Source organism: Aethalodelphis obliquidens, unplaced genomic scaffold (assembly GCF_003676395.1).
Source record: "Aethalodelphis obliquidens isolate GAN/ISIS:26980383/991018 unplaced genomic scaffold, ASM367639v1 scaffold8, whole genome shotgun sequence".
Taxonomy (NCBI): domain Eukaryota; kingdom Metazoa; phylum Chordata; class Mammalia; order Artiodactyla; family Delphinidae; genus Aethalodelphis; species Aethalodelphis obliquidens.
Window position 1 is genome coordinate 34,237,351 of NW_020837952.1, and position 13,997 is coordinate 34,251,347.

Below are 13,997 nucleotides of genomic sequence, written 5' to 3' on the forward strand. Positions count from 1 at the left end.
AAGGTGGTCTACTACAATGGAATACCATGAAATACAATAGAATACTATTTTGCATGAAACTAATGAACTATCACTATACTCAATAACTTGGTTGAATCCATCACAAATATAACATTTTCTCTGCCCAAATGAAAACATTAATATTCTTTCGTAAAACTATTTCATATTTTATTTCATGGGTCAGTCTTTGTGATTGTTTCAATGGTATTACTATGTTGGGAACATTAGAGACAGACGAAAGATGAGTTAGATTAAAAGAATAATTGCAGCATTGTTGACAGCTATAACGTTTTCAAGATAGGACCATGAGACTAATTTGGGGGCTCGTTATTACTTCTTAGAGTCCCACATTCAAGTAGTTTCCATGTAAGAAGTGAAAGGTTCTGTTTTCCAAAAATGGTTGCAGCCATATTTTCCATCGCACGTGCTCTCAGAATCTTGCCCCTCCTTCATCTCCTCACCTTGAACCGTGGTAGACCCTTGTGTGACTTAAGAGCCTACGTCCTGAAACTCAACACAGTTACCTGACTCTCTCACTTGGGGTTTCACCCATGGAACATCATACTGTGAGGAAATTTAGGCCACATGAAGAAGAATCAAAGTCCCTGACACAAGCTGTCGGCTGAGCCCCCAGCTGACAGCCAGCACCAGCTTGCCAGCCACGTGAGGGAGCCATCTTGGAAATGGAGCTTCTGGCCTGCAGTCGAGCTACCCCAGCTAAGACAGCATTGAGCAGAGACCAGCTTTCCCTGCTGAGATCTGCCCAAATGCAGACGTAGGAACAAAATAAATAATTGTTGTTGTTTGAGCCTCTAAGTTTGGGGGTAGTTTGTTATATAGCAATAATAACCAGAACTTAAGATAAAGGGACATTCCTGCCATGATTGTCCTTGGAGTTATGTGCTCCCAAAGAACCCCTTCTGTACCTTCCCCACTTTCTTCCTTCTCCTGTTAGCATTTGCAATGGGAATTAAACTAGACTTGATGAAAAATGCTTAATGTAATAAATACCTAGTTTGTCTCCAAATGCAGTAAAAGAAGACTTCTAGCTTAGAAGAAGCAATTTTTTTTTAGCTTGGTGCTTTTCAGGATGTCGTTATCAAATAATATATATTTCTTCTTGTTTTATTTGTGTGTCTGAGAGTTCGTTTTTGGAGGTATGGTGGTCCAAAACTTCTCATCATTTAAAGGCTGCACACAGTCTCTAAAGGTATTTTTCCATGACAAAATAGGGAAGTAGGTGGGCCAAATTGCAGACATGTGGACTAATCATCCTTTCCCCTAAAAAAAATTAAATATAGGGTCTAAAATGTTATTTTGATCGTTGCAGCAGGTAAGGACATACAAGGACTTGCCTAATAGTTCTTTGGGGCTTCCGCTTTGACTTGAGGCACCAGCAGAAAGATTAAGAGGTGACACTTTGAAACATGACTTTGCCTTCGTCAGCCTTTGAGGGCCTGTTAAGTCTTTGGTTGCCTTTTATTTTAACCTTGTTTCATTGAATCTGTGTAACACAGATCAAGGCCTGGATAAATATTTGTGAATTGTTTGAACTTTGTTCTGTGCCCTTAAATACTCTTAGGAAATCAATATTGGACTTTAAAGAAGTTTAAAGATTCCGTCACCAAAACCAAACTAATTCAGGGCCCACTGTGGTAGAAACACAAGAGGAGTACGCGTATTGGAAAGTCTGCAGAATCTTTTGGAAAATGACTGTTACAGTGTGAGGAACTGCATATAAATTTACACCCAAAGTAATCCTTTTGAAGCAGTTTAAAGTCTGAAGACTGATTTTTCAAGATGACTTTTCAAGAATCTTTACTTATGACCAGCTTTCACGTGATTTGCCTTTGTTGTGTTCTGCTCCTCCACTATTTTCTAATATGCCCCTCTTATTCTGCAGCCTTCCATGGTTCTCTCTCTCCCTCTCCCTCCCTCTTCCTCTCCCTCCTTCTCCCTCTCTCTCCCTCTCTCTCTCTCTCTCTCCCTCTCTCTCTCTCTCTCTCTCCTCTCTTCCCCCCTCGCCAGGCCAGCTTTCCTCCAAGAGGATCACAGTGAGGAAGTGACTATCTCTGGGGCCAGTTCACTTGTGTAATCCTGAAAGGGGAGTATGGGCAAGGTTCAGGGCCAGCTGGCCAGCTGCTAGCCGCTCTAGAGATCGTTAGGGACATCAGTTTTGTAATTTATGTGCTCATGGGTCCAAGATAGAGTAACTTCTCCGTGGAGAGGGAGGATGGAAGCTTCTAGGCAGACCTGACATCTCCCTGACGACGTATCAGCTGGGGTCCTCTGACTCTCTCTTGATTTGGCTGTCGAATTCGGGTTTGATTTGGCAGGTCACTTAACTCTGCTTCCTACACTTCCTCGGCTGTAAAACGGGGTCACCACTTCCTAGCCAGCATCACAGGACTTTATAAAGACGAGCAAATACTGATGACAAGCAGTTTACAAGAAGAGCTAAAGCCTCAAAGTTCTACCAATTCCCACGAGGTGACTTCAGGCTCTATTGGCCTCTCTCTGCCTCAGTTTCCTCGCTGAAAAATAAGGATGGTAATAGGACCCATCTCGGAGCTGCTCTGAGGATTAAATGAGCTAATATTGTAAATGAAGTACAGTATCTAATACCCTCAGTAAATATTATTTGTTTCCCCTCATCTGCACCTCGTTTTACCATCTAGTTTGTGTACCAGAACACTGGAATGATAAAAGAATCCTAGAATGAGAGGTTAAAAACTCTCTCATTTTATAGACCAGAAAAAAAGAGACTTGGTGAGGTTGGGTGACCTGACCAGGGCTTCTGATTCATTAGTGAGAGTCAGAGTTCAGGTCTTCTAATTGTTGGTTCAAGCAAGTCTCCATTTTCACTCCTTTAAAGGCTGTGCTGGTATTTCTATCCCCAGATAAGCCTTTCTCCGTCTGATTTTAAACCTAAGACCAATTCTGACCATTAAGCAGTACATCTTCTAAGTCTCCTGCAGCCCCACGAAACCTGCAGATAACGTCCGGGAAAGCCCCCCCCACCACCACCAGACCCCTGCAGAAGGCCAGGAAAGGTACCGCTTGCTCAGAGACCTGAGAAAACCGCTAATGGAGACAGCAGGTGAGGAGGGAGGCCAGGGAGCTGCAGCTGTTGGCAAAGGTTGCCCTAGTAACCGTGCAGGGCTTCATTCAGGAAGTGAGCCCAACTCCAAGATGCAAAATGATCGCCTTCAAGGGCTCCTGTGAGCACAAAGGAACCAAAGGAACTGAGGGATGGCCAGGAGAAAGGGAGGTGTGGGGTGAGAGAGGGGCCCAGGCTGTCAGTTACAACCTTCCACCTTCCAGAGAAGAAAAATAAGGGAAGAGAAGAGCTGTTTGAATCTTCTGGCCTGTGTGAACCGTAAAAACACCCATTTAACAGGAGTCCCTTTGTGGCGATGGAGGGAAGCAGGCGCCCCTGTTTACCAGCCTTATGAAACAGTATGCCAGGAGAGGGGGGAGAAATCCCAAACCTTGCTAACTTTATGGGGGCCCTAAACTCTTCTTGCTGCCTCTCTTTTATTCACACTGATGACAAAGACCATTTGCTACCAATTTATTGGAAACTTTTTTTTTCACAGCTTGAGCTGCTTAAATGCAGGGAGCTCCCTCTCCCCACAAATCGCTGTCAGACACTTGCTGAATGGGCCAGGCTCAATTATGCTCCTGCCACAGGTTCAGCTCACACTGTGACCCTGCATGGCTTCCTGCTATTCATATGTGTTACTTCCCCTTTGTGGTAATGGCTTGTGGCACTTGGCCAGAAAACATTATTAATTTCAGAAGTGGACTGACAAACAACAAACCCACAGTGAAATGAGAGGAAGTGCTGGGGAGGCCAGCTGTCGGCTTGAGCAGAGCTGTAGGAACTCAGTGTATGCAGGTTCTAGAAGGAAAGGAGACGATAATCCACAAAAAGGAAATGCACTAAAATTATCCACCACCTATATTAAAGAAAAAAGAAAGAAAGAGAAATCAGAGAAAAGTGGTGGTGGTGGGGGGGAGGTGTGTGGAGAAGCACGCAGCTACTCGAGCTGCAGCTGGACAGGAAATTGCTAACGCTGCTTGCAAATCCCTACTTTGAAGAGGCAGTTTAGGGAATGCCAGGAGCGGAAACCGTTCAGAACTGGATTAACACGAGCCAAGTTGAACTGCAACCCACTTCTCCTTTCGGAGCTCTGGCTGACTTGGGGCACCCAAATGGGAGAGACTGACTTGGTGTTTTTTTGCACTGTTTCTGCCTTTTATACATGCTTAGGTGCTAAAAGTCACACTGGACGGCTTGATATGATTGCCATAAAATCAGGGCTACTTGCCTCCTACCAAATAATTCAACTGGCATCTCACAGGTACCGTGTGGGTAAAAAGCCCATCTTTCTCCCCACTGCAGACCAAGGGATCAAGCTCATTCAAAAAGGGCTGGAAATGTATTGTTCTAATCCTTTTGATTTCATACACCTGCCCTTTATTTTGATTTGTGTATTTTGACACTCAGGACGAGGAGAGGTACGTCCCAAGGAAAACGACAGGATATTAAGCCTTTACCTTAAAGTAACTGTTCAAAATAACCTCAACATAAAGTTCCAACAGGAGTTTCTGGCCCACGTTCTAAATCAAAGTACAAAGCACATTAGGAGTGGCAAGGCTTCATTTCAAGTGCCAACGTGAAATCGTGGCTACATCTAGACTCAGGGAGAAAGCTTAGCTATGCCCTGCCCTGTACACGAGAAAGGAAAGGGGAGACATCATCCCAGACTCATTTGTTATTCCAACGCTAGAATTTGCAGGTAGAATTGCCAGACAGTTACAGACCAGAAAAAGAATCATCTCTTTCTCCCTGGCATGTCTAAGTATTATTGAGCAGAAGACCCTGAGGCGGAAGGAAAGAGAGGTGAACATTGCAACTGTCACCTTGTTATTCTGGTGCCCCCCCTTTAAGACTATTCATGAATAACCAAATCTTATAGTTCAGCAAGCTGGGCTCTGAGACTTCATTTTTCTTCAAGAGCATTACAATTTTCTTAAGTAAGCCAGAACTTATTAGGAAGTATTGTCCATTGGAATGATGTAATCACTCTCTTCCCTTCGTATAAAGTATTATCCATAGGAATGATATAGTCAATCCCTTGTCACTTTTATTTGAAGCAAAAGATGCACCTGAAAAATTCTTGGAAATAGCTTAAAAGATGAGAACTTTGCCCCATTATTCCTACATGTACTTTACAAGCCAATATCAATCCCCAACTGAAAAAGTCCTAAAATGTGTCACTTCACATGTAAGTACAATTAAGGAGAGATTTTTTAAAAATACACATTCAATAGCCAAAATAGTTATTTATTAATAATTTAAGGTTTTACATTCTTATAATAAATTTCAGCTCAGAACTTTACACCATGAACATAATGGAGCCACTTGTCTCCCTCCTTCACAATCATATGCATGTCGCCTGTTTAATGGGTACCCACGCTCACACACACGCTTCCAGTTACGCACAAATTGTTTTTAAAAAGCAAAGAGACCAACCCAAAGTATTGCATTTGAGGTGACACTCCCTGAAGAATTTTGTACAGAGGTAATATACTGTTTAGCACAGCTGAAGTTTAAAAAAAAAAGTGAGCCCATGATTTTGGTGTCTTTCCAAGATATCCCCTTTGAGACAATACAAGCCAAAATATTTACAAAAGTAAGGCAGAGTCAAACTACATTAAGAGAAAAAAAAAAGGTCACAAGGAAGATATATGAAAGACACTGGAGACTGCACCATAACAAGGTCTCTGTGATCATAAGTGTCCATGAAAACGTCATTCAGAATTGGTAAAGTCGAGCATGCTGCAAATATATCCTTTGGATTAGAAAAGAGCAAAAGTTTCAATCGTTTTAAGAAGTGGCATACTGCTCTTTCTCCCTTTGGACGATTTCTTTTAAACCCATCAAAGGAAAAACAAACACAGTTCAAACAAACACTGTCAAATGATTTAAGATCAAATATTTACAATAATCAAATGGAGTATCAGATTCATTTGATTGATTATTTATTTATTTTCTTTTTTTTTTGCAAACTGATACTACAAATACAGAGCTGAAACCTCTCTTTGGCTCCTCTATATGCAAAATTGAGTCAGTCTTCACTGAAGACAATATAGAGTCAGTTCCAGATGCAAAAGGAAACAGTCATACAAGGCCCTAAAGAACACATGCTCCTACCCTACCATTTGGTCCTACCCTATATACCTGGAAGTTCTCGAATCCCAGTCCCTGCAGGGGTAGGCTGTACACTCGGGTGTGGAGCAAACCTACTGCCTGTATCTATACAGCAGGTCCTGTTCTTCCAACGAGAATGGAGCAAATCTCTCCCTTTGGAATAACCAATTCCACACGTGGTAACCTTGTCTAATACAGACAGCTGGTGTCATGTTGACACCTGGGCCACATACAAAGAAAGCAGCCCAACTGATGCTGCTAAGAGAAACTGCTGAAGAACGGACACATCCCAGTGTGGGGCCTTTCACGTGGATTGCAGGGAGTCCACCTGGTAGACATTCTGGTTGGAGGGCGTGGTGAAATAGAGCTGCTGTGCTGGGACCCGGTTGTCACAGGGGCTGCTGAGTCCCAGCGTCCTCTCGAAGTCCAGCAGCTGGCCCATGAAGTTGAAGTTGGGGGAGATGTTGGATTTCTTCATCTTCACAATGTCATAAGCATCGTTCATTGACAGGTTGAGCTTCTGCATGAGATAAGCCACAGTCACAGTGACTGAGCGGCTGATGCCAGCCAAGCAATGCACCAAGACACCACAGTTTTTGCCCCGGGCTTCATCTGTAAACACACAAAAAAGAAAGGCAAAATGTCAGCAGACTGAAAACCACCCTTTGTGAACGACCAGTCTAAAAACTGAATAATAATGATAATCATAAAAAAGGTTAAAAATAATTGTGTGCAGCAGTTGAGCCCTGCAGGCAGCAGAAAATGTATCACTGTGATAAAACATGTACACTGGGCACAATTACATATTTCAGATATTTTCTGAAAAGGGAGCTTTTGTATTAAGTTCCCGCCAACAAAAAACTCCTTAATGTGTGCATTCTTTGCCCCAGCATGTGAATACCAGAAACCCTGCAATATGGTCGTGAATGCCTTTTATACAGACAAGCAGACTGCAAGGGTCTATTAAATTATTCTCCAACTGTTGTGCAGCTAACAATGGAGATATTCAGGCATTTTAAAAGAGAGAGGGAAGTCACTGGGGACAGCCCATTAGGAGGAACAGGATGTCGACATGGCCTGAAAATGAGTTCCTTTGTAATAGGAAATGCATTACAATGCCTGGAGATTCGCTTCTCCAGGCTTTCAGCCCACAGTCCTTCCTGCTGGGCTCAGGTTACCCTCACTGTCTCACTGTGAACCGGTATCACAGTAACATTCAGCTGGATTACAACATCTAGCATTCACAGGGCTTTCCAACGCCTAACTTCGTATTCTCAATCAACTCCCAGGTCTTTTAAAATTACAAAGTCATGCTAGAATTCCTGTCTACCTTGAGTACTATTATCTGGCCCTCCTCTAGTCCAAAGATTGTGGGAAAATTCTGTTGTCTACTTACGAATGGTCTCCCTTTCAAATGACTGAGTTCAGAGCCAAGCAGCAGACAGCATTTCAAATACACCTGAGGTCTGCAGCCTTGTCAAAAGGCACTTTTTCTTAGCAAGAAGATAAACCAGAATTAAGAACGCCCTTGGAACATCAGAGACCGGCAGCCCCACAAATTAGAAGCAGCAAGAAAGATGAACGGCTTGAACTCTAGGAAAGGTTAGGAATTTTGCATTTAAAAGTCTGAGCGAGGACTGTTAATTAGTCTCACCTATGAAAGAAATGGCCTCAGGAAAAAACTGGGACAGGTTTTGGCTCCAGTGATCCGAGATGGGGATCTGCTTGTATTTGAACTCTCCCGCGTTCTCAAAGAGATTCGGCAAATTGGGGGTGACGTTCAAGATGTACTTGATGCCGAACTCCTCCAACACGTCCAGGTTGGTGGAGTCCTTGGCACAGCCCAAATAGAGGAAGGGCAAGATCTCCACGGGGAAAGAAGGCTGGCTGTTGGACAGCGGGCTGCCATCCGAGTCCGTTGCACTACTGGGGTCTCGGTCAAGGTCAGACTCAATGTCCGAGGAGGAGTCGGAGCTGATCCGCAGGCCCCCGAGCCCCAGCACTGGCAACGGTGGCGAGCTGCTGCTACACGAGCCGTCTAGATTGGTCTCGCAGTGCAGAGCGAACTCGGCTTGGAACTTACTGAAACCACCTGCCAGGACGAGAAAAGCAATCATGTAACCCGAGATCCCGTAGTAGTTTTCACAGCTTTGAGAGCCGCAGCCTCACGCAGAAACACACCACAGAACCCTTCCAGCCGCCCTGCACACAGAGCCAGATACAAGAGAAAGACACTGAAGTGTGCACCCTTGGGAACAGAACGAACGGGCCCGCCTCCCCTGGGAACCTTTATTCTTCCGAATCCGGAAATGCACAAAATGGCAACTTTTCCGAATATCTTGAAGGGCTAGAAGGGGTCAATGTGCACCCCAACGATCTCTGCCGTCCTGCAAAATCTGAACTCAAAATCGAACGATATAAAGCAGGGAATGGTGGGGAATATCCCGGGTAGGAAGGAGACCTAGTTAGAAAGAACCGGCTAGTGCCTGCGGCCGGAAGCCGGTCGATTCCGCGCGGGCCTGGCTCGCGGGTGCGGGACTCTAGAGAGGTTCGCAGCCGGGAGCCGGCAGACTGCCCCTGGCGCAGCAGCGCGGCTCAGAAGCGCCAGCCGAGCGCTGCAGGGGCGCTTCCAGCACGGGCGTCCCGCCTGCAGCTCGCAGCCCGGTGTCCCCCGTCCTGCCCCCGCGTGGAGCTCCCCCGGCTCGTACCTTCCAGGTAGAACGCCCGGCAGCCCTCGTCCTTGAGCTTCTTGAGCAGCAGCCCGAGCACCGACTCGCCGCCCGTATTCTCGTTCCAGTCGCTGCTACTCTCGTCGTAGAGCACCACGGTATCGGTGCCGCAGCGCCGGGTGAAGCGATCCCGGTCCTCGCCGCGCGTGAAGAGCGCGCGTACCGGCAGGTTGCCCTTCTGCAGGCGCCGCAGCATGATCCCCGGGATGGCCACGTTGATGGCTGACTCGATGTGCGACGACTCGTACAGCTCCTGGGGCCGGCAGTCCATCAGCAGCAGCCGCTCGTTGCCCAGCTCCAGCTGCTCGTTGAGCCACGCCACGGTCTTGCTGATCGCCATTTCCGACGCGAAGGGCACGGGTCTGAGCGTATCTATCATGGGGGTCGAGCTGCCGAAGAGGGCGGGGTACCTACCAGACGCCCCTCGGGGCAGGCATAGGCCGAGCACGCCGCGCGAAGCCGCCGCTCTCAGAGCGGGGTTGAATTCCACCTTGCCCTTCCCAAACCCGGTTAGCGGTTGGGGCAGGCGAGACAGAAGTTAAGCCGGCGGTTCCCTCTGCACCCAGCTGCAGCCGCTCGCTCTTAGTGTCAATGAATCTCTCTGAATGAAGCTGCCCGGAGAGTTTTGTTCCTCCCCGGTGAATGAAATCCAATTAATTCGGACTCCGTGCTACTCAGAGGGGAGAAAAAAAAACCCAGCGGCTCCTAATCCCTCCCTCCAAGACTGCACCTCAAATCCACCCGGGCGTCTTTCTCCTAGGACTATTCAAGCCTCGATTTGCTCACTCTCCCTTAGACTCAAGCCTCGCACACCCCCCGAGCGAGGCAGCTCCTCAATGGATACAAACAGCGAGCGTCTCAATGGATACATTCTCCAGGCCAGCCAATGAGCGCGCTGCGGAAGGGGCTGTTGCCGTGGGGACGGGCCGGCTGGAACAGGTTGTGTTGATGAATTGTTAATGAGTTTGTCATTCACAAAAACGGAAAGGAATTTCCGCTCCGGATAAGCCCCGGTGCAAACAAGCTGCAACAGCGGGCTCGGCGGGAGGAAGGAGAAAGAAGAGGAGGCGGTGGTGGAGGAGGAGCAGGGCACACAAACCAGGGCACTTCAGTTGTCTCATGTTTCCTTCTGTTGAGAGTTCACACTTCGCTTCGGAACTTTTGCGCACAAATGGTGCAATTAGCAGGCACAAAAGCCCTTGTTCGCGACGCCTGGGCGCGCAAGCTAGCTTTAGGGAAACTTGTGCTGACTTTTTCCCTTTTATTCCCTTTAAACTCATTTGGACTGGAGTTCACGTTAACCCCACCCCCCACCCCCCTTAGGCAGTGTGTGGCATTTGTTTGCCAGCTTAAAAAGCCCAGCTCTGTTTACTCTGATGTTCTTTTAGCCGAGGCTGTGTTGGGGCTGGTGAACTGCCCGGGCTTTAGTGACCGATGAGGTGTTAAATGCTAATCCAACATCTTTTGAACAAACCAGGATTTTGTTGAAACATTTTTAAGCAAGCAAACAAACAAATGCTTGGTTGTCCAGAGAATAGAAAGCAAGCTTTTTCTTTAAAAAGAGCGTTTTAATTAATTAATTTTTTTAAACAGTGGAGACTGCAGGAACAAATTCGTTGGGCAGTCCGATGCTTTTATTCCTCTCCGGGGGCGTGGGGTGTTATGAACCATTGTTAAGGGGATCCAAATCCCCCGCCCCCGCCCACTGCGCCCTGGGTGGGGTGGGGGCGGGTAGCGCTCGTTAATCATTTCTGAGCAACCTAGCTCAGCTTCCGACACAGGAGCCCGCCTGGAAGGGCCGCCTGGGCGAGGTGCACCAAGGGCACGCGGAGCCCGGCTGTCTGTCCCCACCATCCGCAAAGCCTGGGGAAGTCCTCCCGCAAGGCCTGCAGGCTGCGGGGGCTCTGGAGGGCTCGGCGATTGGTTACTGTAGACCGAGGCATGTCAAAAGGGAGACTCCTTCCCGCCCCCGACTTCCCGCACAGGGTCACCCTCTTCCCTGCCCGGGCACCCCCTCCCCTGCGAGTCGCCGGGCCCTCGCGGAGCACCGCCCGCTCCTACGCGTTGCGCTCCTCGTTAGCACCCGCCGCCTCCGCCTCCTCGTTCAGCGGGCGCGGGGCGTCCGGCGACACCGTGGACCGGTGCAGGGCCGATGCGGGACTTCGAGCTCCGGAGAGGCCTGGGGTGGGTGTGGGGCGAGGAGAAGTGCCTGCCGGGAGCCCCTGCTCCCGAGGAGAGCTGGGAGTCCTGGGGAAAGTGTCTGCCGCGCTGCAGAGCCAGCAGGTAATTGGGGAGGTGCTCGCTAGGCCAGCGAGCTGCGCTCGGCCGGGGTACGGCGGAGCGGGGCGGGCGGCGGGGTCCGGATAGAGGCGTGGCGGGCGGCGGCGGGTAGACGCATTCCAGGCGCGCAGAACTCTGTTGTTATATAAAAGTACCGGGGCTGCAGCTCCCGAGCGGAAAGCCACCTGTGTGCGGCCGGCGCGGCGCGCAGGGGAGGTGGAGGATGGGGGCCGGCGGCCGGAAGGCGCGGGCCCTAATCCGGCTGCCCCTCCCTAACCCACGGCGGAAAAGAGGGCGCGCATTGTCCCGCCGCCGCCGCCGCCGCCGCCGCCGCCGCCGCCGCCGGGGAGGCGGAAGCGGAGGCAGCCGCTCGGCGGGGAGCGGCTTTTCCGAGCGCCCTCGCGGCGCTCTGCGTCCACCGCTGATATCGCCGAGGGCACCTGAGGTCGCGGGGTCTCCCCAAGCCAGACGCCCCACACCCACGGGCCGGCCTGCTGACGCCCCCGCTCCAATTTGCATTTTTAGTCACCCGCCTCTTCTCTGGTTTGGGGAATGTAGGCTAAAAAAAGGCGGCTGCGAGGCCCAGGTTGCCAATTTTGGAGCTTTGCTACAGTCAGGCCGCCCCTGGAGGAGCGTGTTCGGTGAAGGTGGGAGTTGCAGCGCTCCTATCCCCGCGCCTTTTTTGGGCATCCCTTGGAACAGAGCTCCCATATTTCACTGGATATCATCCAGTTCCAGCTGGAGGAGGCCTGCGCTGGAGTTGACGCCTCCGATCCGCCTCCACCTGTTACAGATGTCCCTACCCCGAGACCTTTCTGTTACTGGAACCTGGAGGCGAGGAGGGGAGAAGCAGGATGCCTTGCAGCGGAACTGAGAAGTGCATAATCTTTCAGCCCAAGACCTCCAACAGAAAATGCAAGAAGGGAAATTGTTTTCCACTTAGCTATTTTTAAAGTGCTGATACCTGAGCCTGGGCATCAGTTTGGAAGGATGGTTGCAACACTTCTCAAACCTGAAACATTTAGCTTTACCCGTGCTTCTGAACCCTCAGTCCTTCTCAGGACACTGGATAAAATGGCATTCAGACCTCTTGGTCCTAAAACGTGCGGTATAAAGAAAGGGCCTCTGGAGTGGGGCGGCCTGGGTTTGAATTGTGCCCTCACCCCTTCCTAAATGTGCGACCTTGATTACATCGTCTAACTCTTTTAAACCGTAGCCTTCCACGCTGGCATACGGAAAATGACAGAATCGCTGTGATGACTGAATGGGTAAAGTGAGATGCCCTAAGACGTTGTTGGTGTGTCATTAACTGTTAATATTATTTTTATCTTTCTGAATTCTGAACCTGCAGAATGGCCCCCGTCCTTTCAATCCCAAAGACGCCCTTTGATGCCTAACAGCCCGCCTGAAATTCCCTAGTCTAAGAAGAAATCCTCTGAAGAACTGCACTAAGCAGTTAAATCCATGCCAATTTAGCTGTCAAGCAAAGCAGGTGCTGTTACAGACCACGATCAAAATCCTTTAACACAGTTAAATACCGAATATACCCAGCTACCCTTCTAACTTCTCCCTACTGGTCCCCTCTTAAACACTCTGTACACTAAGCTGATATAATAGAAGTCATATGTAGTGGGTATTTACCACCTGGTGGGCATGGTCTTGATTTCTGTGTTTACATGCATATTTCCGTCAGTCTTCAGAAAACCCATGCAAATTATCCTCATTTACAGAGATTAAGGAATTTGCCTGAGGTCACACAGGAGCCAACGATGGGGTCAGGATTTGAAGCCTGACTCTTCACAGAGCCTCAAGGACTACCACATACCCATATTACAGGGTGTTGTGGAGACCGCGCCCACCACGCTCTGCTGTTGCTGCTGAAATTTGAAGGATTCAAGGTCTGCACTTTGAATTTTGACCACCAGGCATTTCCGGGCTTCACAAATTATGTTGCTCCTTCCCCACAGATGTCAAGGATCAAAAGTTAGGCTCATTTCCTTCCTGCTCCTTTTACATCTGGCGGTTTTCTTTGACTGTATGCACCTTTTCATTAGTCAACCATTCAATAAATGCCCATACAGTTTTCTTTCTTAGAGTATGTCTTAGATGGTAATCCTCGCATCTACCATTACTGATGTGTCTCAGTGTAGCACATGGGCCTGAGTTCAAATCTTAGCTCTGTCTCTAACTAGTATTTAGATAGGGGAAAGTCACTTAACCTCTCCGGGCCTCCATTCATTCATTCATTCATTCGCTCATTCACTCACTCACTCATTTACTCTAGCTACCAGGAAAGCAGCAGTGAATAAAACAGACAAGAACCCTGCCCTCCTGGAGCTTATATTCTAGTAACAAGAGACAATGAACAAAATAAATAATTATACAGTATATTAGAAAGGAAAAGTGCTGTGGAGGAAAATAAGGCAAGGAAAGGAATTCAGCAGTATGTAAAATGGGGAATAGTTACACCTGCCTCAAAGGACTGCGAGGATAGAGACAGCCAAGATGACACACAAAGGGCACAAAGTAGGTATTCAACGGTTTTTAAACTCATTGCTTCATTTCTGCATAAAACTGACTCGCTGTTGCTGGTAATCCTGCTTTGAATCTCATCATCCTGGCCCTGTTGCCGGGGCCCCCAGGAAAAGCTTTCTCAGGAGAGCTCTAGTGACTATAAGAGCCACAGACTTCCTTACTTCCAGAGGCCTCAGTTCCCTGCCTAGGGTATCAGTCACATGTAGAGAACTATGTTTAAAGGTTGGAGAGTA

At 48.4% G+C, this 13,997-nt stretch overlaps 1 protein-coding gene and 1 long non-coding RNA gene across 4 annotated transcripts in view; one reads left to right on the plus strand and one right to left on the minus strand.

Moving 5' to 3' along the window:
* Positions 1 to 5,332: 5,332 nt before the first annotated feature.
* On the minus strand, positions 5,333 to 10,037 carry DUSP6 (dual specificity phosphatase 6). 2 transcript variants are annotated; one of them, XM_027107156.1, is made up of 3 exons: positions 8,929 to 10,027; positions 7,875 to 8,312; positions 5,333 to 6,832 (listed from the first exon to the last, which is right to left on the minus strand). In XM_027107156.1, exons 1-3 carry the CDS (start codon positions 9,326 to 9,328, stop codon positions 6,525 to 6,527), a joined length of 1,146 nt encoding a protein of 381 aa, XP_026962957.1. In that variant the 5' UTR covers positions 9,329 to 10,027; the 3' UTR covers positions 5,333 to 6,524. The 2 variants fall into 2 exon arrangements, with proteins under 2 accessions (XP_026962957.1, XP_026962958.1); XM_027107157.1 differs by lacking the exon at positions 7,875 to 8,312 and having other exon boundaries at positions 8,929 to 10,037.
* A 677-nt stretch (positions 10,038 to 10,714) lies between these two features.
* LOC113620813 (uncharacterized) overlaps positions 10,715 to 13,997 on the plus strand; it is a 43,855-nt gene continuing 40,572 nt past the window's right edge. The window contains exon 1 of one of the 2 annotated variants that reach the window (XR_003432928.1): positions 10,715 to 13,127. This is a non-coding gene — a long non-coding RNA (uncharacterized LOC113620813). The remainder of the gene's footprint in view (positions 13,128 to 13,997) is intronic. The other variant, XR_003432927.1, reaches the window with a different exon arrangement.

What these genes read in the sequence shown, in the direction of transcription:
- DUSP6 (XM_027107156.1), bottom strand. Translation starts at nt 9,328, where the DNA reads ATGATAGATACGCTCAGACCCGTGCCCTTCGCGTCGGAAATGGCGATC. An exon ending in CCGGGCGTTCTACCTGGAAG is followed by an intron (nt 8,313 to 8,928) that starts GTACGAGCCGGG and finishes TCGTCCTGGCAG; the next exon opens with GTGGTTTCAGTAAGTTCCAA. An exon ending in TGAGGCCATTTCTTTCATAG is followed by an intron (nt 6,833 to 7,874) that starts GTGAGACTAATT and finishes GTGTGTTTACAG; the next exon opens with ATGAAGCCCGGGGCAAAAAC.